This window comes from Aplidium turbinatum, chromosome 7, assembly GCF_918807975.1.
Source record: "Aplidium turbinatum chromosome 7, kaAplTurb1.1, whole genome shotgun sequence".
Taxonomy (NCBI): domain Eukaryota; kingdom Metazoa; phylum Chordata; class Ascidiacea; order Aplousobranchia; family Polyclinidae; genus Aplidium; species Aplidium turbinatum.
This window is the reverse complement of record NC_137478.1, coordinates 28877834-28905699: the sequence shown is the minus strand read 5'-3', so window position 1 is coordinate 28905699 and position 27866 is coordinate 28877834. Positions and strand designations below refer to the sequence as shown.

Genomic DNA, 27866 nt, shown 5'->3' with positions numbered 1-27866 from the left:
CCCATGTTTTTTTGAGAGAGCACTTCAATTGAGTCATGGGATGAACTACAGGCATCTGCCTCCAAATTGGACCAAACACAAAAGTCCAGTGGATTCAGGCCAAAAGCGGATGTAGTTTCGCATTCCTATGATCTACAATCTCTAGTCTGTGAGGTGTTGGCAAGTTTGCATTTTGATGGGGGACAACTTCACATCGGATTTAACAATCTTCCTGATCGTCTTTTCATTCACATCCATTTCGCGAGCCATTTTCCTCATGGATCTCTTGGGATTGCGGCGGATTCTAGCTCGAACTGAATTAGGCCTAATGACCTTTGAGGTACGGTACGAGAAGTTCGTGGTCTCCCACTTTGAGGGCGATCTTCGGCAATGTTCAGTTTTTTAAACCTGCTAACAGTGTGATAAACCGTTGATTTCAGAGCTTCAAGAAGCTTTATTATCTCTGAATTGGTCTTGCCTGTTCGATGAAACTCAATGATAGCTGCAAGTTGTTACGGACAATCGTTCCCCAAATCAAACGTCACATAAAACCGTTAAGGTCTACTTAACCTGTCGTCATACGTCATGGAATATTGCTAAAAAATGAGCAGAGATTGCATCATTACTTCGTAACACCTGTAAAACATTGCATAATCTTTTTGAACATTTGTGAAATTGCCTAACAATGCTTATCTACTATTACGTCACAGTGGCAAGTTATGTGGTTTGAAATGTTTCAAGTCAGTTGCGTCATTTTAGAATTGTCGCTGGAAAGGTTGGTCGAATATTAAAAGTGTTTTGCTTGTGCTTACCAACTAGGGACGGTACAATCCCTATTACCAACTAGACGAAGTTTCCGTCTTTTATCCTCAGTAATTTGTATTGTGGTGACAAGTTTTAGTGCGTACCGCGTTGCTCCTCATTTTCGACAGCCTGTGGCTATTTTTTCTTAAAATTCAATTCGTGAAAAGACGTTTTCAGAAGAGTATTTTTTCGGTGTCATTCCATACAGACAAAAGGATTCGGGAATTTTATGTTACAACTTTCCCAGGAAGATATTATGGTTTTCCGCTGTGACCACACGTTTATCACTCATAGCCTACTTGAAAATAAAGCTAAGTTATGATAAACTGATGACACATTCTGAAAGATAAGGTTTGATACAATAAATATGATTGATTGATTGATTGAATCTTTATCCTCGGACTGGGAAAGCTTCTTGCAGAGCTTAATCCTGGCAGTTTCGCATACTTGTAGAGGCTTTGGACGCAGACCCGGTCACCGAGATTGACGGAGTGAAGTTTCCGATTGTTGAAGTCTTGTTGCCGGGGAACTATTCCATCCATTAAATGCCGCTGAATGAAGAGCAGTCCTTAACGTGCGTTGCTCAAGCGCACACCCCGAGAGTCGAACCAGCGCCGCTTGATCTTGAAGCTTCTTCGTTCCAGAAGTGACGCGCTAACCAATTGAGCTATCGGGGTAACCAATTGAGCTCTATCAAACACTTACTAAATCTATTTAAGGACATAGTAAATTAAAATTTAGTTTTAGTCCAAGGACTTTGTCGGCACCAGTAGCCTATATGGCGCTGTTAAAACAAAATAACTTGACTTGACTACTGAACCTTTTTCAAACTCAAATAATAATAGGTAGAGAGAAATTATTTTGCCAGATCAACACTATTGGCACCATTGCCGACGGCACCATTTGATCGCGATGGCAACTGGAAGTTTTCCCGGTAAATTTTTTATTTTGTATAAAAATTTGTTGATTTTGTAATTTCTAGCCTCGTAGAAAGAATAAAAAAGGAAACAATGGAAGCATTTGTTTTATATTCAATTTATTAATATCTTTTGCAACTTTCAATGATTTTTTTGGTTCTTGCCTACCAATGCTAAAGGTCATAAAATTCATATTGTCACTAAGTAGTCTTTTTGCAATAACACTATTCGTTTAGTTTCCATTGTGAAAACATACAGCAGGTCCAGGTCTCAGGTACAGGCTTGTTTAATTTTCCGGCGACCAGGTATAGCCTACCAGATTTTTCCCAGCAGCCAAATTCTCGCGCCCTCCAGCCAAAACAAAATTTTTTTAAAAGTTTTAAAAAGTAGTTAATTGATATCATGTTTTTTCTTTTAGTTAGATAGGAACAATGCAAACAAGGCCCTGAAACATGTTTGCAGTTGTATTTAAATGCGCTGCTTTCCAAGTAGGTGTAAAGCTGGTTTTCGAGTTTTTATAAGTCGACAGCAACCCTCATACTTTGCCTTGTTTGTGAAAAAAGATTGTGAATGTGAGTGAAGAGAAAAACGTTTCTAATACCAATAGAATGGAGAAATGTTGGCTTGTCGAAGCTGGTGACCAAACATTGCTTACCGGCACAGTAGTTATGGTGGAGTCTCCTACAAATCAGCAGATGTGAACCGAGCAAGTGAATACTGAGCAAGTAGCTAAAGTTGGTAAATGAGCAATTTACAACTGAGCAAGCCGAAAGTTGTAATGTCACAAGTCAGCAAAATGAGTTTGACAAGCGATGACCAAGCAAGTTTGACGTGAGCACGTTAATCTCATTTGCTAAGTGAGCAGTAGCTGAAATGTAATTGCTGAGTTGTCGCATATCGAGTGGTCCGATGATTGTTTTGGAGGCCATTTAATGATTTTTGGCGGCCATAGCTTGGAGACCTGAGGTCCACCCTATATTGTAGCAACAGTCGCAACACAGCAGACAATTTACAAACAATGGCAGTCATAAAGTCAGCTGCTTTCTTTTTGCATGACCTTGGGTGTCTTACCAAGATGCAGCCATATAGCATACTCTTGACTGATGTTGAACACACTTCACCTTAAATGTTGTGGTAACAAATTTATCATCTGGCTCATCATTTTAGTAAGTTTTGTTACTTTGTTTATTTTTATGCACATTTAGAATTAAAATGTAGTTTTGATTAATGCAAAGAAATTTATTTTCACACGCGTCAGTTCAATCATATAGCTAAACATCGATTTCGATCAGTTAAGCTTGAATTCAAATAGAATCAGAATGTCAGAAGATACTTCATTTTCTTGATAGTATTAATTAAGATTTTAATGTTTGAACTTTTTATTGATAGGTCATTTGCGGCTGACTGCAAATCCAACAAACTATTCTCTTGAAACTTTGCACCCACCAAAAAAGAAAAGTTATTACAAAGTCCCTTCATCTATGAGGAATAATGCATATTTAACAGTAAGTTAGTTTTCTTATTTATTTTTTATTTCTGTGAGAAAAAAAAATGATTTGTTCATATTATCTATATATTATAGGAAACTTACAGTAGAGTATGCTTGCCACCTCAAAAAGATAAAAATTAAGTGATAGAGTACATATGTGAACTGATCAATTGTGTGAAGGACAGATTGCTTGATAACAGTTTATTTCTGCTACTTTCGGTACTCTGTAAGTTAATCCACATCTTCACCCAGCCAACTGCAAAATGGGTTAAGTCATTGTTCTTAAAATTCTGAAGTTATTGTTTAAATTTGACATACAGTATTAATATTGCTAAGCTGTACTTGCTTGTGATTTCATGTTTTCTCCAGCAAAACATGTCATACATAAATAGGTGTATAAATCTTTTGTTTGACATCGATATATTATAATTTCACTAACAAAATGCATAAATCATCACTGCATTGTGGGATGCAAAAAAGGTTTATGCTTTCCAATTAATTTACATCTGGCTACTTCTGTTTTAATGAGTGATGCAGTTGATGCCTACCTTTATTTAGTTTGTTATGTTATTTGATGCCCTAACTTTTTAGCAGTAAAAATCTCTGTTTAGAAAGTACAATATTCACAAAAAGTATTATTCACTACTTACAGTTTTTTATTCAAAAATGTGATTCTCCAACACAATGTAAAAGGCGAGATAGTACTAGTAGTGTGTCTCAGATATTCAATGCTGTTTATTTAAAAGTAACTAAATCACCTTGTCTACATAGTTTGTCTACATAGTGTACTACATACTTTGCTGTTATCGTATTTTGTGATTAAGATCAGAATTGTGTTCTGATTTATTTGATATTTTAGCATCCAGATTTGACAAAAGGTCAAAAGAAGTACTTATGGAGCATTTGCTCCATTTACAGCACGGCACAGATGAAGCAATTAGTGCAAGATCAATTCATTCATCAGTTATTTTATGAGATGAGCAAAGGTACTGTAACCTAATTTGAATTTTTTCTTCAGATTTTAGCATGTTCACTATTCAATACTTTTTATTTTAATTACTTTATTGTTCTAGCCTCAGAATTAACATTGAAACAACATTGACAAACGTTGACCCAAGGTTGGACTTGCTATGCAACAAAAAGCAGTAACACTTATCACAGTAGGCCTATAATAATATTATTTATTTTTGCTTATTGTTGACATATGTTCAGTTCAGTTTATTTTGTTCCGTTAGCAAATAAACAAAAATATACAAAACACAATAAACATTTAAAGGCTACATTTAAAGTTGCGATAGTCATAAACTCAATCCTTTGAAGCATTCAAACATTGCTTTGTGACAGAAACTGAACGATCTAACACGAAATTGGTTTGTAGCAAGCGTTCTGCCTATGCATCACCTTTATCATAATACACTTGCTGTTACTAGGAATCATACGGACTGCGGATTGGAACAAATACTTAGAATATCTTGCTGATCCAAAAAAGCGTAAACACCAATTTCAGGATATTTCTCCAAGAGCATGGAAAGCCCCATCAGACCAATACAAGTTTCGTCATTTTCGTGAACATCCGGTGAATTTACCCAGGCCCCCTATGCCTTGCTTCATTGAAGAAGAAATTCGCGATTGGACTAGGTAGCCTATTATTGATGGGTCAAAGGAAAAAGACATTCTGTTATGTTATTATTATGTCGTCAACTGAATTGTCAGTAGTAGAGTAACAACCGGAGCCAAAATGGGGATTTTAATTGCCTCAACCTAGACGTTAATTTCATGTACATGGTATATACACTAATACACTATACAGTATACATAGGCTATACTAATATGATATGGTTTAGGCTTTTCTCTAGCCTACTGTATGCTTCATAGATCTTGCGTAGCTACGCTGCTAAGGTATATCATGCTTTACAGACCACCAAAGCCCCCTGCTCAGAACCCTGTGAAATACTTATCAAAACGACGAAGACAAGGTAAATATGATTTTTAATTTGTTTTGTACGTAATTTAAATTTATCCATTATCCAGCCTACCAACAGAAGCAAAGAGCGACAACGCCATAAGCCAGTATGTAGAGGTTCCATGATGGAACACTGGTCGAAAATCAAAATCACAAAAGCTTTGCGTTTGTCTGTCTGCAATTTCTGCCCGAGTATCAACTTTGTGCTCATCCAAACTGGCCCAGATATCGCACTGAGAAAAACTGAAAGTAGATAAATTGTTTGACCTACATTATAAAATTTTGTTTGGTGTTTCACAAGATTTTTTTAATGCATAAATTGCTCGTTGGCTGAACAAAGGTTAAAAACCATTGCTAAGTCACCGGGGACCTACTTATCTTTTTTTTAATTTGTGGCACAAAACAGTTTTCACTGTTCAAAAATTGCTCGATTCCTGTAGTAACTTAGCTTACAAAGATTTACTTTTAACATTAGCAAAAGGTGCCGAAATCATGAACCTGTGTTTTCTACATCATTTTAGCTGCAAGCAAACAACTGGCGATGGCGTCTTCGCGCCAGCGAGATGGCCTTCCCAGTATCGGTGGAAGTAGAACACGGCCACACACGTCACTTGGGTTAGTGGTGCGAAACCTTAAGTTGGTTTTATTGTATGCGCAGAAGGTCGTCGGGTCTCAGACGACGAAATCAAAAGCTAGTTGCTATCGAGATGACTTTGGTGCAGTCTGGGAGACGGTTTTTTGTTATTGAAGTTCTGTAGTTTATCTTAAGCGTTTTTTTGTTGTTGAAGTTCTGTAGCCTATTTTGGAATTACAGTAGAATTCGCCTATAACGGCTTCGTTTATAACGTCAATTCGCCTATTACGTCACATTTTGCTCGGTCCCGGCAGAATTCCTATCTTTTACGTACATTGTAGTTCGGCTACAACAGCATCGCCTATAACGTCAATTCGCATTTAACAGCACCCTTTATTTTCACCAGATGTCTTTTGTTCGTTTATAACGTCACTTTAAGCCATCACCTTCATCAGGAACGGTCAGTCTTTTAGTCCAGTTAGCGCTGCTGCTTGCAAAATGTCTTCCCTTTATTTTGCTACGTCGTTCGCAGCAGGAACTTTAATTAACTGAATTAACTTCTTTCCCGCGTGAAAAACTATCACCTGTAAAAAGCAGCTCTACAGCTGACCTTTAAACAACTCAAAGCAACAGTTGTACGTGCAGTACTGTATAAACTAATTAACTGAATTAACTTTTTTTTCCCCGCGTGAAAAAATCCGAAGTCACGACGATAGCGAGCAAATCCTACATTATTTAGCAAAAGCTGAACGCTATGTGGTAGAGAAATCCGTGTCAAAACCGAAACAGCTGAAGATCAATGCCTTTTTGGCTAATAAACAATGAACTTCTCTACTACTGTATGTAATGAGCTGTATTGCGCAAATTTCCTGTACCTTTCGCTGTAGGTTATTTTTTTTTAAAACAATTTCTTTGTTTACTGTATTTTCTGCGTGACTTTTGTCAGTTTGGTGGTACACAGTAAACCTGACTGGATTATGCACCTCTTTCTTTAATCAAAAGACAGTTTTGGAATAGTTTGCGGTAGTTCGTCTATAACGTCAATTCGGTTATAACGTCAGTTTTTGCAAATCCCCTAGGGGTGCCGTTATAGGCGAATTCTACTGTATTTTATTCACCAGGTGTCAATATTAACAACAAATTAATACGAAAGATTTTCGAATTTTTCGTAGCAACCATATTTTTTGTAGCTACTTGAACCAGCAGCATCGACAAGGGGTACTTTTGGACCCAGGATTATTTTAGGGGCCTGTAACATTTTCAAGGGACCTTGATTTAGGGCTTGAGGATCTCATTGGTACTGGACCCCAAATTATCCTCTCAACGTCCCTGCTTGTATAACTTATTGTCTTCCTGTTCATCTCAGATCATCAATGGTGACAAGCGTTTGGATACGTTCAGGAAAACTTATAATGAGATTCAAGTGGTTTGGTGTTGAATGTTTATCCTCGGACTGACAAAGCCTTGATAGGTTATTCCTGGTAGTTTCGCATACTTGTGGAGGCTTTTGACGCAGGGCCGGTTACCGAGATTGACAGAGTAGGCTAAAGCTTCCGATTGTTGAAGTCTTGTTGCCGGGGAATTGTTACATCCATTAGGTGCCGCTGAATGGAGAGCAGTCCTTAGAATGCGTTGCTCAAGCGCACACCCCGAGAGTCAAACCAGCGCCGCTTGAAGCTTCTTCGTTCACGAAGTCTCGCGCTAATCCATTGAGCTATCGGGGTGGACTCAGTGTAAATAACCTGATTCCTAAACCATCATACCGTATTTCTTTAAGTGAACCTTAACGCTTTTTGCGTAGATTTAATTCTAAATCGTCGGATTCTTCTATCCCCTCCTACTCAACCAACTTCAGCAGCGGAGGAGATTCATCTACTAACGGCGCTAGTGATACAGGGCAAGAACAAGAATTGAAATCCTTCGGGGAAGGGGTAACAAGACCAAAGTCCCGCATTGGCCGACGATTGCCCCCCTCAATGTTGTGAAGACTTGAATTGTTTTGTTTTATATGTTGCGCTCATTTACACTGTGCATCAACTTGAGTAGTAGTAGGCCTCTAGAGTGAACCAGGGGTGGGAAAAACTATGGCTACGAGGTTAGCACCTGTTTTCAACATTAGACGCGTTTGTCCAAATAAAAATACTTTTCTCCTGCGATGTGTAACTTTGTCCACCCCTGCGCTATACTACGTATTATGTAATACCGGTATTGTAAAAAAAAGTAGTTTTATTATTTGCTCATTCTATTTTACAACTGTTTAGTATGTAAGATGCGGTCACCTTGCCAAAAATGAGTTTACCTCTTTGTGTAAGTGCAAGGACTGCTCACGTGTTCCATGTCTGTCTTGCTTTCTTTCAGTCTCCATAAAAACGTCAAATATCACGTCAGCCTGCACAATATTACGTTTTCTGACGACCCTTTTTACGAGTGCTCCTTACAAAGTTGTTACCATGACAACGTTTATACAGTACTTCTTTGACGTGTTTCCTGGTCAGTAGCGTTTGTGTCACTTGATGCGACATTCGACAGATGCAAAAATTTACTTTGTCAGCCAGTTATTTCACTTTTAAAATACGTAACACGCATAGTTGCCGATAAATAATCATAATATTTATACAGCGCCACGTCCACAGTCAAACTATGCTCCTGGGCGTTGTACATGACAATGGTGATAATTGACACGGTACTTTTAGTCATAATGTTCATTGAAATAGGAATACTTTCATGTACCTAATGATAATAACGGTTGCAGACCGTAGCGTACATCTCCGTACAAACTTGAGCATCACTTACCAACCAACTGAATGTGCAAAGTTCTGTTGAAAAGTCTGCTTTGCCCTTTTAATGGTAAGACTTGGAACATACAGTCCATCCCACCTTTTGTCTAATTGATTATGGAAATCTTGATTCTGGGACTCAGTAATTTCATCCACTGGGCACCTCCGAATGGAGAGCAGTCCTAAAATGAGTTGTTCAACGCACAGCTAGAGAGTCAAAGCAAATGGTGCCACTTCGCTCATAAAATACCGTAAGGCGCATAACCAACTGGGCGTAGTTTTACTGGCAACACTGGAGTCAAATAGAAAGAGTCTGGGTAGCCTTAAGAGGCCGGTGAATAAATGCAACTGACAACATTGCTTAATTATAATACAGTAGAACTCGGTTAATCCGGATTCGATTTGACCGGCGATTCCATCCGGATTAGGCGAAGGTCCGGATTAACCGATGACGGTTCTATCAAGCCTAACGTTACCTAGATAGAAGGGTATCGGTAAAAATCACCGAAATTGAACGCATTAGTGTTGTCATCTGCCAATTCCGAGACGCGCGATCACCACATTAGCGACCCAGTGATAGAGTTCTTTTGAAATGCATGTAAAATGAATGTATTTTTAGACTTTGCGTCTAACGCAAGAACACACTGGCAAAAGTTACATCTTCAGACATGCGTGTCGGAATAATCTGTAGTCACTCAAAACTTTTGAAAACAGTTAGGCTACCGAAGACGAGTTTCTATGGAAAACTTACGAAAAATCGGGCAAATCCGGATAAAGCGATAGAGAAAGCGCAACTTTTGTCCGGAATAGGCGAAGATCCGCATTAAATAATCCGGATAATCCAAAGCTGTTTCTCAAGAAAAAGGTTACAAATCATTTGTACTTCCAGTTTTATCCGGATTAACCGAGTTCTACTGCAGTTTACAATTAAATTTTCAGGCTATCCGGCTTTCACAAGCCAACTCGATAAGAGCATCAAGTGACACGCCCACTAGACCAGCTACAATTTTCAATACATTTGAACGTCATATACTGTAGTATTCTATTTAACAGACTATTGAAATCAAGAAATATTGACACTGCAAGCAAATCAATAGCTTCCAATGGGATGTTTAAAGAATATTTTAATAATAGTGTTTGTTTTTATAAGGCGCTGTTTCCATCGCAGAATGCGTTGCTCCTCAGCGCTTTACAAAGCAGACAATGTCAATGCAGCCGTAAAGAGGCGCAACTGAGTACAGAATCATTAAAAATCAAACGTATGCAAAAATCACAGCGACAAATGAAGAGGCAGGCAAGAATATATAAATGTTTTACGGTTTAGTTACGGTACTGACGAGATGAAGTCTAGTATTATGGGTTGTTCAAATATCATGTGATAGGGCAAAGTGGGGCGTGTTGCCACAGCACGATTTTCATGTGATAACCCAAGCGTTTAACCACGAGTTTTCAAAGGAAGGCATAGTTTCAGTTCTCTTTCGTACAAGCAGTGAAGGTTAATAAATTTGTCACCACAGCAGAAATTATGAGTGCCATTGAACTTTGGGAAAAATCAGGTTTTATAACTAAACTAAAAAATGGTCTGGCAAACTAAGGTATGATCATAACTGATCAGGAAAGATACCATTCGTTAGCTTTACGCCTGCTCTTTTCATCATACCAAACAGATAAGACATGCAAGTAGAGATGTACAGTTGTACACATGGTTGTTGAAGCCGCGTGATTTCATACCACGGGGCGTGTTGTCACAGCTGTGACTACACGCCCCGTGGTGTGCATTTTTAATATTAAGAAACATAAAAAATTATTTATGCTTATACAACGAGGTAATATGCGTATTTGTTAAAATACAAAGCTTTTTTAGGAAATGAAAATTAATATTAGATAATGATACACACATATACATAGTGACACATAATTCTCAAGATGACACTTTTATTGTTTTTGACAATGGGCATAAAAATTTTACCAATATGTTGTAAATAAATTTTTTTTGCATTTTGCATATTTTTTTATTCGTTCAGCCTGTGTTAAAACCATTTTTTGTTGGTTTCTGTCATATTTTAGTCAGAAAGCATGTGCAGAAATTTTGTGACAACACGCCCCGGGGTGGGGCGTGTTGTCACAGCCCATTCACTTGCATTAAACATGCATTTATGTAAAAACGAAATAATCCAGAAAAACTTTAGCTGTAGCTAAAAGAAGTCGAATGATACCTCTTTCAATTGCACTATCAAGCATCTCGATACCATTGGTACAGAACGAGATATATGCTGATTTGTTCGTAAGCAATTGTTCGTAAAATTAATTCTTCGTAAAACAATTCTTCCTAAAGCATTTTTTCGTGCATGCAGTTAAAATTTGATGTATACGTAGAAATGCTTTACGAAGAATTGTTTTACGGATTTCATTTTACGAAAAACAGTTTACGAACAATTGCTTACGAACAATTTGCCTATAACCGATACAACAGACGACAGGAAGCAGCGAAGTGACATAATTAATTAATTATAGTCTTCGAGTCTGCTGCTCCCCTTATTTTGGCTTGCCATTAAGTGTCTTTGCCGAGACACAGCCGCGTGCTCTGGAGCGGTGTCGAACCCACGTCCTTTCGAACGTCGCGCAGACGTTCTCACCACTCGGCTACGCAGCCGACAGGGGCTCAAAAACGCTGCGTCTGGCGTGAGTACAAGAAGGGAAGAAAAGTACGAAAATGGCGTCACATAACATCTTAACAGCACTCACAAAGATGCGTAACAACAACAACGATTTCAGTGAAAATGAAATAATGACGAACTTTTAGGTCAAACATTGAGATTTTTTACGATTGATCTTCACCGAGCATGATCAATAAAGATGAAGGTGCAGAGGCGCACGATGCGCATCCACTTTATCACTAACGATTGGAGCGAAGCAGCAGACGAAATGAAATTGCACGATACATTCCCTGATCGTCTTGCCTAAGTCGATTTCCTGTATTCGATTTTTTCAACTTTGACGTCGCTACCTTGGAGTTGATATACGTACGTCACCACATTACTCGCTTGGATGTCCATGAGAACAAACGAAGGAATGACGTCACTACAAAAGGAAGACAACTTGTGAAAATTCATTCGCGTCATAAATGATGTTCAAATACGATACGTTGCCTTCTCGGGTGGTAGCTACAAGCATATAGGTTTAGGACAAAGGTAACGTTGAGGAGGGGTGACGAAATGCAAGAAATAATGTCATAGCTTATTTAAACAGCTTTTAACGCATAATAATCTAAGAGTAGCAGTCAGCGGTTCGACTCCGGGGAGTGTGGGCTAGAGCACTTCAATGAAGGATCTCCAGAGAATGCAAGCCACGGTGCTTAAATTGCAAGGAGAAAACTTTACACTGGCCACCTCGGAAACTGGGCCTGTGTCAGTGGTTCAACGTCTCTCCAAGTAAGCAAATCTTCCAGAATTAAGCTTCCAACGAAAAGGTTTCAACCAGAGGATGCCACTTCTTGCAATCAGCTTCATCTCTAAGAACGTTTGGACAGCTCAGTGGGCCATGCAACTATGGACCGCAACCACGGCGTTTGGCAACACTGATTTCAAGTAAACAAACTCAGCGTTTTGTCATCAGTGTATTACCATAATACAATAATCTACGATTTTCCAGCACGTCAAAGGACAAGATAGAAAAAAGTTTTTAAGGGTACAAAAAGATCAATGAATACTTGCATAAGTATAACTTTGGGTAAGTGATACAAAAATTACCGTTCAACCTGCTACTTTACAGTAATTACATCTAGACAGGGTTGGGTCCACCACCAAAACTGGGGGTGTCAACAACCACGAGTATTGTAGATGGAATGTGTTCAAGACGACAGCACTAAAGTTGTTATTGAATCATCGCGGGTACCTGAGGCTTTTCCTCAGATGCGTTAGTCGGTGGGAGACGGGCAAGTCGAGACTCCTAACAGGTGATGTGCTAAAAAAGCAGGAGACAGAACCAAAGTCAGAGGTGTTCCGACGAGTCATTACTGCCGTAAGTTGGGGTCGTCTGTTGCAACTTACGGGGAGCGTAGTTGCTGCTGTCAACCGCCTGTAAATACTACAGTGGTCAGTGGGACATAAAAATTATATTTTGTACAACCTCACCTTGATATGGGTGAAAAGGCACCAGTGATACTCCCTGGATTGATATAAAAATGATCCTGATGCTCGTATGCTTCAAACTTGTGCGTATGACCAAACAATAGAATATCAACATTCAGCTGGCGTTGGAGCATAGCTAGACTCTCCGTATCCCCCCAAGGACAGATCTAGACAACATAGATCCATTTTTTAAATAAAATTGACTATCGGCAGTCGAAACTTTAGACCAGTAAAAATTTAAATATATATTTAATTTTTAAGTCTAGTTAATTACTTCTGATACTCAGTTTCAGCTATTAATGTTTGAAAAATATGAAATAATCTTTTCAGTGAGACTAATCAAAAAGAGCATTTATAAGCTTATAATAGCTTTGTCTTTGAAAAGTATATGGCATTAGGTAAGATATAATTGCAAACAGACTCACCTGATGCCCATGGCACATTCCAATGCGAAATTGTCCAACTGACACCACTTTTTGTTCAGGATAATTTAAATTCTGAAATTAAAATAAACTGCACCTGTCATTAACACAACAAATAAACAGCACAGAGGAAAATCAACAACATATATACCATAGTAAAACGTTCAAGATTTTCATACACTTGTGTGAAATTTTATCTAAAATAGCAGTAATAGCACAGGTCTATTCTATTTTTTTCATAAGCAATCCTAAACATAAGCATGTCCAATTGCAACATAAAGATATATATTTTTAATTTCACCTCATCAAAATCCCCACGGACAACATGAACATCATTGGCAAGAGACTTGAGATAATCGTATGACTCCCTTGTACACAAATTCCCAGTGCATAGAATATGTTGTATCTTTCCTGGGACTAGAAGTTTTTTGAACTTTGGTGATAATCCTGAAGCTCTGTGTGGAATGTGGATATCTCCAACAACAAGAACAAGCTGAAATATAAGAAACCTATTTAAAAGGCATTAAAGATAAAAATTAAATTACCTTTGTTTAGGCTTTGGGACTTTTGTTAATATTTTTCCAGATCATAGCTTTTCTTTTCACTGTGAATTGCAATTTTGATAACAAAAAATCAAAAAAATTATTTTACTTTATGCTTGCATTGATTCAATGCAGTGTTGTACGCGTCATTGAAATAATTTGACGGCGTCAGCGCGAATTGCCTAAAAACTTTACGGCGTAAAGGACTGCGTAAGCTCTTAAAGAAATTGACGGCGTCAGCGTCAGCGCTGATTTCTAGCGCTATTTTTTGCCAGCGTCTCATAAATCGCAAATATTTCAACCAAGTTCAGGCTAACAATAGCTATAAATAAAGAGCAGGTATTATGTTTTGAGACTGTATTGTAATTAGCTGCTCAGCCTATTAGTTATTTCCTTGCAGAAAAACAAGCATTTCAAAACGTTTGTCTGACAATCTGCTGCGTTTGGGACGCATAATCAGGGGCGCTGAAGCGATTTTTGACTGGAGGGGCAGGAGTATGAAATAAGGGCACTTTTGTTGCTGAAAGGCCAATTTTTTTTTTAAGTTTTAAGATAAGATATAGCGATAATGCTCATCTATCAGCTCATTATCGAGTAATGATACAAGTATCCACTATATACAAAGAGCAATGGCACGGAAAGGCATCATGCTATTTTATAATCATGTAATATAACTTACTGTGATGGAGAATTTTGTGTCGTGAATATTATTTTGAGGCAAAAATAGAACATTATAATTAGGCTAAAAGCGAATAGCATAAATTGTTATATTGCAAAGTGTGCAGTAGCTTACATGACCTTAAAAGGGCACCATTGCCCCCTCTTCCCTCCCCATCCACAGAAATTTGAGGGCAGGGGGGCATCTGCTCCCCCTGCTCCACCCCCGGTTCCGCGCCCCTGCGCATATTGTCCTTTCCAAGTGAAAACATGCGTTCCACACCAGCGCTGGTTGGTATTGGTGTGTTGTATTTCAAAAACAAGTTGAAAACGTTTAGTCGGAAGGGTATCACTGTTCCAAGCGTGCTGTGATACTTTAGCATGTATAAATCTTTTAACGAGGTCCACTGCACCAACATCGCTCTTTTCAGGGGCATAAAGCTCTTGAAATAAAGTATATTCAATGTCCGCGATGCCATTCATGGATTTTTCGCTTTCTGTCTCTGATCCCTCGTTCTCAATACATGAGTGATCACCATTTGGCGAACTTCTTCCGCATGTATTCCAAGAAGCCATTCCAACCAACGCAAAACTGGTAATTCGGATGAGTCGCGCTGGCCAGAATACATTGTGAAACTCTTATTGTGAAACGAGATTTTCCATGAAAACAAAAAATGACGCTTAGCGCTTGACGCTTAAAATCGACAAAATAGTTGACGCGCTATCACTTCCGTCAACTGAAAAATAAATTGACGGGGCTAGCCTCAGCGTCAACAAAAAGTTGACGCCGTCAATTTGACGGCGTCAACGTACAACACTGATTCAATGCATTCCATTTCATGTTTTATTTTTAACAATCAAAGCAAAAAACAATACCACTTGCCATAACATAGCAAGGGTCTGGAAAAGGGAAGCAACAAGACACAACGCTAAAGCATGCTAAAAAATGATTTACTAAATAGTACACGGATAATGGCATGAGCGCAACGCCTGAATATACAGTTATACACTCTATAAAATGCCGATTTGTGATACAAACTGAAAAAAGAACTACAGAAAACAAAAAAACTACAGCTTTGATATAAGAAAAACTTTTTTGTTATTTAAACAGAAACACCTGAAAAAACTTTTCTGTTATTTTACGATACGGTAGTTGTTTTTAATGTTGTCAGACATCAGCCCAATTTTTCTAATTCGGCCAATCAGATCGAATTATTCAACAATGAGCATACCTATGCATTCCTCTATGTTTTTGAATTATCAGTATTGTTATGTAAGCTTATTGTATACTGTACTAGCATAGAATCTGATTGACAAATAAAGCTACCGTATTTTACTTTCTCTCTTAACAAAATGTTTGTAATTTAAATAAAAGCAGGTTCTCATTTCCATGACATAAAAAAATATATTTTATGATGAATTTATTGGTTTGATTTTTAAATATATATCCTCGGACTGACAAAGCCTTTGATTAGTTATTCCTGGTAGTTTCGCATACTTGTAGAGGCTCCTCACGCAGGTACCGAAATTGACAGAGTGAAGTGATTGATTGAATCTTTATCCTCGGACTGGGTAAGCTTCTTGCAGAGCTTAATCCTGGCAGTTTAGCATACTTGTAGAAGCTTTGAATCACTGACGCAGGCCCGGTCACCGAGATTGAAAGAGTGAAGTTTCCGATTGTTGAATTCTTGTTGCCGGGAAATTATTCCATTTATTAGATGCCGCTGAATGGAGAGCAGTCCTTAACGACTGTTGCTCAAGCGCACGCCCTGAGAGTAGAACCAGTGCTGCTTGATCTTGAAGCTTCTTCGTTCCAAAAGTGACACGCTAACCAATTGAGCTATCGGGGCAAAGTTTTTGATTGAAGTGTTGTTGCTATAGAATTATTCCATCCATTAGGTGTTATTGAATGGAGAGCAGTCCTTGAAAATGCGTTGCTCAAACGCATACCCCGAGACAGTGGCGTAGCCAAGGGGGGGGGGGGTTTGGGGGTTACAACCCCCTCCCTTTGGCACGCATGTGGCGTCACGATATTGCAAATAATGCTTTCAGTCTTTATGTCTCTAAAACAAAGTTTGCCTAATTTTAAACGAAACTGCATTAAAAGAGCGAGTCTTGCCAATACCAAACATTCAAATATCTCAGTCAGGAATTAGCAACAAGAAAACATAGTGACTTAGCTGTATTATACCAAAAATGCCTAAGAAAACATCATCTTATCCTTTTGCTATGCCACCGGACAGCACCATTTTACAGGAATATTTATACCCACATTTTTGTTGAAAATGCTCTCAGAATGCACCAAATTTAAAGTAATTTTTCAAAATTTTCTGGGGGAGGCTCCCCAGACCCCCCGCTTCTGGCTGTCGCCGTTGTCATACACGCCGTCGGGCTTCGCCCGCCGGCTATCAAAACCTCCCCCTTTCAAAATTCCTGGCTACGCTACTGCCTCGAGAGCCAAACCACCGCCACTTGAGCAACACACCTAACCACTAAAGACTAAGCTAAAAAAATGGAATGGACATTGAACACTTGAACAGTCATGTTTATGTGACAACTTTTACCATTATAACTATGCAACACTTACCACCATAATGTTCTTTGATTTTAAACAAAAGCTGAGATCAGTGTTTTCACTGCCAGCTCTGCACAATGCAACACAAGATAAGTTCAACAAAAATGCTCAAAAACAAGATAAAAATTTACAGAAACTCATCTGGCACCGCCGAAAAGTGTTGCCAGACAATTTCTCCTAGACCGCAGCGTCTTCATTTCACCAACATTTTTTTTCACCAAAAGTGCTTCTATCAAATTCAATGATCTTTAACAAAATAAACAAATCAACTTAATTTTAAAGCAGTTTTACATTTTGACAACTTTGTCTGACGAAAATAAATATTAAATAAAATAATAAAATTATAATAATAATTATTCTTCTTCGTCGTATGAGCTGTTCTTCTGGACTATATGTTTGGGCATGATGTCATCAGCCACTCGACAGTCTCGTCATCCAGGGCCTTCAGTCCAAGCGTTCCATGTGGTGGTTGATGGATTGGGCAGTCATGGACGACACGATCTACTGTCTGGTCTGTGGCGCCACACTCGCATCCCGGTGAGGGAGCCAGGCCCCATCTGCACATGTCTGAACGAAAGCGACTGACGCCGGTTCGTAGGCGGTTAAGCCGGATCCACGCAAGTCTTGCGAGGGACATTCCCGGAGGGTGGGGATCGACGTCGGGTAGGAAATCACGGAGTCGGGAGGTGTTGTTTTGCCACTCCATGTTCCATGTGTAGTTCGTCCAGTGTGCCGCACTTATTCCAAGATCTTCAACGTTGTTCAGAAGCTGTCGTGCGGCGGGCACAAATGGGCGTCTTGATTTCAGTCGCTGATGTCCTCCAGGTAGGCGCTGGAGTGTACTGTGGAGGAGGTGGCCGTGGTCCAGCGCGCGACGAGCAAGGGAAATCATGGCTCCTGTACGGCGAAGCTCAGCAGGTTGGATGCCTGCAAGGATGGGAAGGCAGTCCGTTGGAGTGGGACGCAGGCATCCAGTCACAGTGCGTAGTGCGTCATTGATGGCGGTGTCAATGTGGCGGGTGTGAGAGCTGCGGCACCACACTGGTGCCGCAGTGCTCAGCGGTAGAATGGACGAGGGCCGAGGCAGCTGTGCGAAGGGTTTTCGCATCAGCTCCCCAGCCGGAACCCGCCAGCCGCCTCAAAAGTGCAACGCGCGCAGATAGTTCTTTGTGCAGTGACTCCAGGTGTCGTCGGTACGTGAGTGACCTGTCCAGGGTTACGCCGAGGTAGGTGGGTTCGGCGCAGTAGGGGAGGTGTTCGTCATCGGTGGTAATGTTGATCTCACGTTTTGCTTCCTTGTTGTTTAGATGGAAGGCCGCCGACACTGTCTTTGCCTTGCTGAGCTGTAGCTTCCATTTCTGGAGATATGTTGATATAGTTGACATGTCCTGGCTTAGGTTCCTCTCCATTGACTGCCAATCTCCGGCTGGATGCAGGAGAGCCAGATCGTCTGCGTACGCATACTTCCTGGAAATGGTGTCAGGCAGGTCATAGATGTAAGTGTTAAAGAGGAGGGGAGCCAGGACAGAGCCCTGTGGGACGCCGTTCCTGAGTCGACGTAGTCTACTTCGTCGGCCGCTACCGGTGGAAAGGGTAAAGCTGCGGTATTGCACAAGTTCCATAATCATATGGACCATGTGCCTGTCAGGAAGGAGACGGAGTAGTTTGCAGGTAAGGCCGCTGTGCCATACAGTGTCGTAGGCAGCCGTGAGATCGACAAACACGGCGCCAGCCTTCTTTTTTGCCGAGAAGCTGTCCTCGATGTCTTGGGTCATCAGAGTAACCTGGTCTACGGTTGATCTTCCGTGGCGAAAGCCGGCTTGTTTCCGAGGGAGCTGAGGGTCTATTATCGGTTCGACGCGGGCGTAGATAAGTCTCTCGAGTATCTTGAAGGGGATACAGAGCAGAGAGATGGGGCGGTATAGCTCTTCGGATCCCCTGGGGGTTTCTTCGGCTTTGGGATTGCAACCATTAGGGCTGTTCTCCAGATTCTTGGGATGTGCAGGCGACGCAAGCAGCAGGAAAGGAAGTCTTTTAACCAGGACCTCATAGAGGGGGCAGCTTGGAGTATTAGTTCCGGGCATAGGTGGTCAAGGCCCGGGGATTTGCCTGGCTTTAGGTGCTGGAGGGCGGAGGCAAATTCTTCTAGGGTAAACTCACCAGAGATGTTGCCCTCGGCAGGTGTTGGGACCTTCCAGAGGTCCGTCATTTCCTTGAGGACAGACTTGTCTGATTCACAGTCTCTCGTTCTGTGCACTCCATTTTTCACAAGTTGTGAGGCGATGGCATTTGCTGAAATGGGGCATTGGCGACGAGAGGCACGTGATCTGCCAGTGAAGTTGTTGAGTGTAGCCTACTCCATGCTGTGCGGCTGGAGTGCGTGAAGTCGATTGAGTCTATGGCTTCTGTCCAGCGCTTCTTCCTCTTTGAATCCAATCTTGCCAGAAGGGCTGTTGCTGAGTTGGTGGTGGCGGTGCCCTGGGGGGGAACAGAGGAAGTCGCGGTAGAGCCTGTCGCACTCCACATCCCAGCAAGGTATGTAGTTTTTCCGTCGACCTCGCGGGATGGAGTCTTTTGCCGCAGATATGATTGCATCACAGAAGTCCTGGTAGGCTTCATCCACTTTGATGGTGTGTGGGGATGGGAGGTACTGCGTAGCTTTGTTTGTGAGGAAGCTGTAGTATTCCCAATCGGCCTTTCTGAAGTTCCATCGCTTGACAGGCTTGCTCGGAATAGGTGTGGCAAGCAAGGGGGCCGTGATTAGCGAGGGTCGGTGTTGAGACCTTGGGAACTTCTCTAGCACACGTCTGTCCGGCTGGCGATCATCGGGGTCATCACTTGCGAAAGCCATGTCTGGGTTCGTGCCAGTGTTCCAACGACCGGAGTGGAAGCTCGGTGCGCCCTTAGGATCGTATAAGAGGGCGAGGTTGTTGTTGGTTGCCCAAGCGGCCAGACTTTCTCCGTCGTTGTTGATGGAGTTGTAGCCCCAATCAGTGTGGTGGCAGTTAAAATCGCCAGCGTAAAGGCTGGGGTGGGGGAACACTGGGATGGCTGTTGATGTTATCCGCGAAGGTGGGGGCTTGTAGACATTGACGATGTTGTAGCCTGCTACATCTACACAAAGCCACTCGATCTCCGATTGAGCTTGGGATTGGTCAACCAAGGACCAGCTCAGCCGGTCATGGACAATCGTGGCGGGGCCGTGTTTCCTGCTGCAGGTTGCGCCTGCGAGTGTGAAGTTGGTTATTACCAACTTATCCACAGATGTACAGTGAGTCTCCTGGAGGAGGATGATGAGGGCTTGATGCTTGGTGGCCAGGTGCTCGATGATGTTGAGCTTGCTGGCCGTGATGCCCTCGGTGTTCAGCTGCAGTACGGTGGGTCGTCGGTACTTTTCGACAGTGCGAGCACTGCCGTGCCCTGAAAAGGGCATTTCCCTACCCACCCTGCGCTGAACAGTCTCATTAGCTCTTGTTTGACAAGCTTCGTTTCGCATACGTATTTTGTATAATTTCGTATGTTAGTGTTACTGACGGGGGGGACCACGTGAAGGTGCTTGTCTTCCTCCCCAATAATAATTATTGAAATGCAACTTTAATTTGTATTAAATAGTTATTTATCTTTAAATTGCCACTACAATTACCTGTTGACTGGTAGCCTAACCGGTATTTCTAAAAGAAGTGCTGCCAGACCTTATTGGATGTTTGTATTGAAATTCGTATTATCATTCATTTATGTGGCTTAATTTATTATACAAATTGTTAAAATTATATAATAATTTGCTTTTAAATATATTTTTTTAAACTATTTCTATTTAGTCTACCTTATTGTGAAATTAGAAATGCATTTAAATCGCCAAATTTTTTATTTCGTTTTTAATTTTTGTGAAATCTTGATAACTTTCAACTAAAGTTGATTAATCAATCCTTATCTAAAAAATAAACAGTGCGTAGCCTATGATCCCTGGTATTTGATTGTACTTAATTGTAGGCTATCTTGCGTTGGACTTAATTTTTTCCCTGAATTCATTTGGTCACATTAAGTCGGTTTCCTGAACTTTTCACTTTGCTGAATCTTTAGCCTACTTCTTTTTTTTTCTGCAAGCAGAACTAGAAAAGTAGCCCACTGGACTTACGCTATTTGATAGAGCTTAACTAAAAGAAAAATTCCTAAACCAAACTCCGAATCCGCTCCACTTTCAAATTTTGGTAAAAAATGAAACTCCAAATCCACTCCATTTTCTGAAAATCCGGCAAACTTTGGCTCCACTCCGACTCCACTCTAGTAATGGAGTTCTATTCTGCAGGCCATATGATATTTTCCGTATGAATTTTTACCTACATTAATTTGGGCAGGTGTCAAGCAGCCATTGAATCGATTGGTCATCTATCACTCAGACTTTTCACACCCATTAGCACATGATAAATAGTAGACTACAGTTGAAGCCTGAAGGTAGTATGGTCTGCGGTAGCTTATGTTCTTTGCTGCACTCACAGATCGCAGATAGTTTCATACTGCCATCCCTCATTTGGGCGTGTTGGAGCGAAATAGTCCGACGCCAGTGCGCAAGCAATTGAACCATACCCAGACCTTTCTTAGCGCTCCGGTTGAGTGTAGCCTATAGGCAGGGATGGATCCAGCCTCTAATTTTTGGGGAGGTGCTGCTGAAATCTATTTTCATTCAAGGAGGTCCATCAGTGTGGCACTGTCAAAATGTATCTCTGCTCTATTTGGCATAGCCTATACTGCTGATAAGCATTCATGTTGTTGATACAGATGTTTTTGTTTAATATTAATAAAGACCTGAAAACGGAGAAAGTGTGCATGAAACATCAAGTCTTAAAAACAAGCATAAATAAAAAACACTTATGGTACCGGGTATAACAAAATTCAACAACGTGATGAAATTTTGGGAAATATTCTAAAGTTTAAAAACATGAGCAGTAGGCTACAAAAACACATGATTATTGATTATTTCCATTGGTACACATTCCATAATCTACACAGCATCAATTCGTTACATGCGGATATAAAATGCTATGATCTATCAAAATATAAAGTAATATAATAGCAAGTGAATAAAAAAATAACAGTTAACCTCTCAAGTACATGTAGCTCCACACAGAGTGAAATTTACATGCCTTTTGACTCTTTTTTATTTCTTTAAAAGTATTATTGACCCAAAAAGAACGTCTAAAAAGACATTACGAAAAGTAACTACGGACAAAGGCCAGTGTTTCGATCTTCCGATCTCTTCAGCGTAGTAAAGTGAAAGTAGAAAGTTGTCTTGAAGGGTTGGTCGAGATGATGATTTGAAACTTGTGTGATTGTTGTGCGACAATGAGACTGGATTTAAGTTTTAAATTTGGACCTCAGCGAAACGTAGTTTTATAGCCTACTAGAAGGTGTGATTTTTTTGAGAGAATTTGTGCTAAGGAATGGCAGGAATTTGTTAAAAATAAAAACTAGAAAAGAAGACAAGAATTTGCAACTGAGCTAGGACAAAACAATCATCTGAGATGGATCTAAAATACAAGAAATTAGATACTAGCGGCACATATAAGTATTAAAATTCAAAGAAAATGAAGGGGTGTACCAGCAAACATCTATAGGATTGGCCCATGATACAAGAGAAGGATCCCCAGAGGATACACACTGATATAAATGAATCAACAAGTGAATAAAAAAATAACAGTTAACCTCTCAAGTACATGTAGCTCCACACAGAGTGAAATTTACATGCCTTTTGACTCTTTTTTATAATACTTTTAAAGAAATAAAAAAGAGTCAAAAGGCATGTAAATTTCACTCTGTGTGGAGCTACATGTACTTGAGAGGTTAACTGTTATTTTTTTATTCACTTGTTGATTCATTTATATCAGTGTGTATCCTCTGGGGATCCTTCTCTTGTATCATGGGCCAATCCTATAGATGTTTGCTGGTACACCCCTTCATTTTCTTTGAATTTTAATACTTATATGTGCCGCTAGTATCTAATTTCTTGTATTTTAGATCCATCTCAGATGATTGTTTTGTCCTAGCTCAGTTGCAAATTCTTGTCTTCTTTTCTAGTTTTTATTTTTAACAAATTCCTGCCATTCCTTAGCACAAATTCTCTCAAAAAAATCACACCTTCTAGTAGGCTATAAAACTACGTTTCGCTGAGGTCCAAATTTAAAACTTAAATCCAGTCTCATTGTCGCACAACAATCACACAAGTTTCAAATCATCATCTCGACCAACCCTTCAAGACAACTTTCTACTTTCACTTTACTACGCTGAAGAGATCGGAAGATCGAAACACTGGCCTTTGTCCGTAGTTACTTTTCGTAATGTCTTTTTAGACGTTCTTTTTGGGTCAATAATACTTTTAAAGAAATAAAAAAGAGTCAAAAGGCATGTAAATTTCACTCTGTGTGGAGCTACATGTACTTGAGAGGTTAACTGTTATTTTTTTATTCACTTGTTGATTCATTTATATCAGTGTGTATCCTCTGGGGATCCTTCTCTTGTATCATGGGCCAATCCTATAGATGTTTGCTGGTACACCCCTTCATTTTCTTTGAATTTTAATACTTATATGTGCCGCTAGTATCTAATTTCTTGTATTTTAGATCCATCTCAGATGATTGTTTTGTCCTAGCTCAGTTGCAAATTCTTGTCTTCTTTTCTAGTTTTTATTTTTAACAAATTCCTGCCATTCCTTAGCACAAATTCTCTCAAAAAAATCACACCTTCTAGTAGGCTATAAAACTACGTTTCGCTGAGGTCCAAATTTAAAACTTAAATCCAGTCTCATTGTCGCACAACAATCACACAAGTTTCAAATCATCATCTCGACCAACCCTTCAAGACAACTTTCTACTTTCACTTTACTACGCTGAAGAGATCGGAAGATCGAAACACTGGCCTTTGTCCGTAGTTACTTTTCGTAATGTCTTTTTAGACGTTCTTTTTGGGTCAATAATACTTTTAAAGAAATAAAAAAGAGTCAAAAGGCATGTAAATTTCACTCTGTGTGGAGCTACATGTACTTGAGAGGTTAACTGTTATTTTTTTATTCACTTGTTGATTCATTTATATCAGTGTGTATCCTCTGGGGATCCTTCTCTTGTATCATGGGCCAATCCTATAGATGTTTGCTGGTACACCCCTTCATTTTCTTTGAATATAATAGCAGTTTGAAATTTTTTTGAGGGGTGCGCACCCCCCACACTCCCCCTTGGATCCATCCTTGCCTATAGGAGCCAGTGTCCTGATGAAAACTGCTGAAGACCAAGTCATTTAGTGCGGCTACCTGAGTGTCAGGCGACCGTAATTGAACCTGAGTTCTTCTTCCAGTCTAAGCTCCATTGGTGGTCCGCCAAGGTAGCCGAAGTACATGGCCTGGTCTTCGCAGTAGTTTTTATCAAGAGTTGTGCGGTCAGCAGAATGAGTTTGGCTATATTATCTTCAGAAAACAGTTATCTTCTTCTCCAGCTTTTTTTTTTTCTTCTTCTATGCTTTCAGTTATCAATCGGTGTATTCGTCCCACCGGTCCTGGTAGAATAGCCTACCTCCGGGCACCAGAGGTGGGCATCCGCTACCTCAAAAGTAGCTCGTTACCCGCTACCGTTATTCAATCGGGCTAAAGTAGCGTTATTCCTCCTGCTACTTTTGTCTTAACTTAAACTGACACGGGAAGCACTATGTGCCGTTAAAACGACGTTGAAAACGAATAATTTCCTTCATTTACACTGCTATTTTAATTTTCAACGTCGTTCTAGAAGACACGTTGTAGGTGAAATTTATTGTTAGGCAACACGCATTTTTCTAAAACACAAGAATTTCAGAATGCAAGTCGCTGAGGTCTGCCCGCTTTAGCTTCGATCAGCATGTCTGTTCCAACCGAGAAAAATCTCTCTACGGCAGCACTGGGAAGAATGGGGTGTTTTATTTAATAAAGCAACGTTATAAATCGGCACAAAACGCTCAAGGACTTGCTTCTGTCTGAAAAAAGGGCTCCATAATTGACTTTTCTTTCCGCACCCGACGTTTTATGCGCAGGCACCAACACCCGAAAAATTCATCCTCAGAGTCGTGACTGGTGTTGGTGAGTCTAATGATTTTTGCTTTGATTTTTTACGCATTGCTTCAATGAAAATTCTTCAAAAACCAGTCATTTTTTCACTTTAAATTGAAAAGTAGCAGGTAGTGGAAGTGCAACTGAAAGAAATGTAGCGGCTTTCCGCTGCTGCTACCATGAAAAAAAGTGGCGTCGCTACTGCAGTCGTTACTCCAACAAAAATGTTGCGGCGCTACGGCTACTTCTACTAAAAAAGTAGCGGCGCTGGTAACGGCGCTGCAAAAGTAGCGCGCTATTGTCCACCTCTGGCGGGCACTAAATGTGTTTTTTGTTTCTTAATGTAAGCCTACGATTACAACTAAAAGCATTAATTTTCGATCGATATTATAGTTTTTGTCATTGTTTTTTATCGACCTGTAATGACTATTCGTCAGAAAATTAATCCACTTCTAATCTTTAATGAATCTAAAAGATGATTGCGCGCGGACTGCTTTCTACAGGCACATCTCTCCAAAGTCAATTCACAAGCTGGCGTTAGTCAAAAAACGTCGTTTCGTCTGAAGGAGCACTAGGTTACCAATGTAACGATCCATTATTATTTAAAATAAGTTTTTCTTTCGAATCGGTAAATTTTCATGCAACTGCTGATACCGAGATAAATATGAAAAAGAGGCAAATCATAAAAGGGCTCGCATTCTGTCTTTAGAAGGAGAGACTAGATACATGGAAAAAAAACGTTAAATGAATTTTGTATTTTGTATAAATAATAGGACTTCTAAAATGTATTAATTTATAGCCTAATATTGTTTCTCTATAGGCTAGACTAATTCTTAAATTCATTTCGTTACATCTACAAAATTATATGAACACTTTCTGAAAATTTCAAAATTATAATTCGAGCAAAAATTGTGTGGAAAGAGTTTAGTGAAATCAGACAGCCCAAAGTAGGCCTAGTTAGAATATTTATCAGGCAGGCAGACAAGTTTAATAAATCAATCAACATACCAGTTAGAACTTCTAATATAAATGTTACCACAAAAATAATCTACTGTAACTGTTCTTTTCCAATATTGTCCTGAGTAAATGTCATGAGCTACAAATTAATTGCAAAATAACTGTTGAGAAAAAAAAATATTTGTAGCTTTCAACCGACATCATCTCAAATAGATCCATTAAAGAACACCAGACTGTTAGACACCAAAAGCAATTTAATATTCTCGGTTGAAAATACTATTAGTGTTTCCCAACATTTTAGTTCAGGTTGTTTTCATTTTGAAACATCCCAGCAGCATAACAAATACATGTCGAGCATAGCACAAGTCTAGAAAAAGGCAGATGTGACAAAGTTTTGACTTATTGATATAGAATAAAATAAAGTTATCTATATAATTTGGCACTGTCGCAGCAAAAATTACGCTTTGGCAGATGCGACGAATATGTAGGCTACCGTGATAACCCATGAAAATGAAATGACAATTTCATGATTTGCCTGAAAGAACATCCAACACAATTGCTATATGAAGTTTGGGAGTGGTGCATTTTAAAATGTGTTGACAGTAGTTAGTACCGTAGCCTAGTAGTCTTCTAAGGGAGGAAACACATCAACAAATTGACTATAATTAAAAAATGCCAATGTGGCAGAAACATTCATGCAGAAAGACAAATCAAAACTTTGCCATCTTTAATTTAACATGTTCTGTTTTAAAACAGTAGGTTACAAACGTTTCAACGACAGAGTGCATTGATTGTAGAAATGTTTATTCTCAGACAAAGCTTGAATGAGAGCTTAATTCTTGGTCACACGCCGGCTCAAGATCACGTGGCGCAAGTTCGACTCTCGGGGTGTGCGCTTGAGCAACGCACGTTAAGGACTGCTCTCCATTCAGCGCACCTAGTGAATGGAATAATTCCCCGGCAACAACATTCCAACAATCGGAAACTTCACTCTGTCAATCTCGGTAATCGACTCTGCGTCAAAAGCCTCTACAAGTATGCGAAACTATCAGGAATAACCAACCAAGGCTTTGTCAGTCCGAGAATAAAGATTCAAAACCAACCAACCAGCTACTTGTAGAGGCTTAGAACCATTGAGGCATGTTCAGTCACTGAAATTAACAGAGTGTAGGCTAGTTTCTAATGCTGAAGTGTTTTCTGTGAGTTATTTCACCCACTACTAGCCGTCGAATGGAGACCGGTCCTTGATATGCGTTGCTCAAGCGCTCACCTGGAGTGTCGAACCAGCGCCGCTTTATCTTGAATCTTCTTGTTCGTAAAGTCAGGCGCTTAACCAACTGAGCTATCGCTGTGGACTATAAATATTATAATTAATTGTACGGGTAATTAATCAACGTTCTAATTATTGTTTTGGTGTCTTGTAATTTTATTAAAATATGTTGCAGCCCAGTCTTCTTGTCCAAGAAATCCAGATTGATATCAAGAGAAGCAAACGGCACTCATAGGCTAGCTACTAACTAACGTGGCCTCTATCAAATTTTTACCAACCTCTTCTGTCTGTGAATGTGATGGTTAAATCTGTGTACGATAATTATTCAATATACAGGTAAGAGTAGACACTTTCACTAAAAAAATGCTTTCAAGTTTGTCCAGTAGCCTAGGGGTGGTCAACACGTCGACCGCGATCGACCGATCGATGGCCACGTCTCAACTGGTCGATCGCGTCAGATTTTGTGTTTGCGTTACAAGATTCCCAAAATGCAAGTTTCTCAATTAAAGTGAGAAATATTGTCGATCAACTCAGACAAAATTCAATCAGGACTTTTCTAGGTATGAAAACAGAATACCTGTCAGTCATACATGCTCATTGAAGCAGATTGTGATGTAAGAGGTACGAACATGTAAGTGTACTAAAACAGGTGCCTTGACTAAACGGTAATAGGTTTATGCATGGACTTCTTAAATAATAGGATCCTACTAATCAGAACAACCTTTGGGCCAGGTACCAATTACATGCA

General features: G+C 39.9%; 2 protein-coding genes across 7 annotated transcripts; one reads left to right on the top strand and one right to left on the bottom strand.

The window, feature by feature from the left end:
• The first annotated feature begins 1652 nt into the window (after positions 1 to 1652).
• Positions 1653 to 7971, top strand: LOC145774058 (uncharacterized). 6 transcript variants are annotated; one of them, XM_082585200.1, is made up of 7 exons: positions 1653 to 1717; positions 3090 to 3205; positions 4049 to 4175; positions 4620 to 4827; positions 5107 to 5165; positions 5674 to 5767; positions 7528 to 7971. In XM_082585200.1, the coding sequence occupies exons 1-7, from the start codon at positions 1696 to 1698 to the stop codon at positions 7709 to 7711; spliced, it is 810 nt and encodes a 269-aa protein (XP_082441326.1). In that variant the 5' UTR covers positions 1653 to 1695; the 3' UTR covers positions 7712 to 7971. The 6 variants fall into 6 exon arrangements, with proteins under 6 accessions (XP_082441326.1, XP_082441325.1, XP_082441327.1 ...); XM_082585199.1 differs by lacking the exon at positions 1653 to 1717 and adding an exon at positions 2128 to 2272; XM_082585203.1 differs by lacking the exon at positions 1653 to 1717 and adding an exon at positions 2138 to 2438.
• Positions 7972 to 9528: 1557 nt separating this feature from the next.
• On the bottom strand, positions 9529 to 16970 carry LOC145774060 (vacuolar protein sorting-associated protein 29-like). Its single transcript, XM_082585205.1, has 5 exons — positions 16842 to 16970; positions 13357 to 13548; positions 13059 to 13130; positions 12637 to 12800; positions 9529 to 11584 (listed from the first exon to the last, which is right to left on the bottom strand). The coding sequence occupies exons 1-5, from the start codon at positions 16845 to 16847 to the stop codon at positions 11464 to 11466; spliced, it is 555 nt and encodes a 184-aa protein (XP_082441331.1). The 5' UTR covers positions 16848 to 16970; the 3' UTR covers positions 9529 to 11463.
• Positions 16971 to 27866: the final 10896 nt, after the last annotated feature.

What these genes read in the sequence shown, in the direction of transcription:
- LOC145774058 (XM_082585199.1), top strand. Translation starts at nt 2,173, where the DNA reads ATGCGCTGCTTTCCAAGTAGGTGTAAAGCTGGTTTTCGAGTTTTTATA. An exon ending in GGAATAATGCATATTTAACA is followed by an intron (nt 3,206 to 4,048) that starts GTAAGTTAGTTT and finishes TTGATATTTTAG; the next exon opens with CATCCAGATTTGACAAAAGG. An exon ending in ATCAAAACGACGAAGACAAG is followed by an intron (nt 5,166 to 5,673) that starts GTAAATATGATT and finishes ACATCATTTTAG; the next exon opens with CTGCAAGCAAACAACTGGCG.
- LOC145774060 (XM_082585205.1), bottom strand. An exon ending in TCCGTGGGGATTTTGATGAG is followed by an intron (nt 13,131 to 13,356) that starts GTGAAATTAAAA and finishes TTTTAATTTCAG; the next exon opens with AATTTAAATTATCCTGAACA. An exon ending in GAATGTGCCATGGGCATCAG is followed by an intron (nt 12,801 to 13,058) that starts GTGAGTCTGTTT and finishes TATGTTGTCTAG; the next exon opens with ATCTGTCCTTGGGGGGATAC.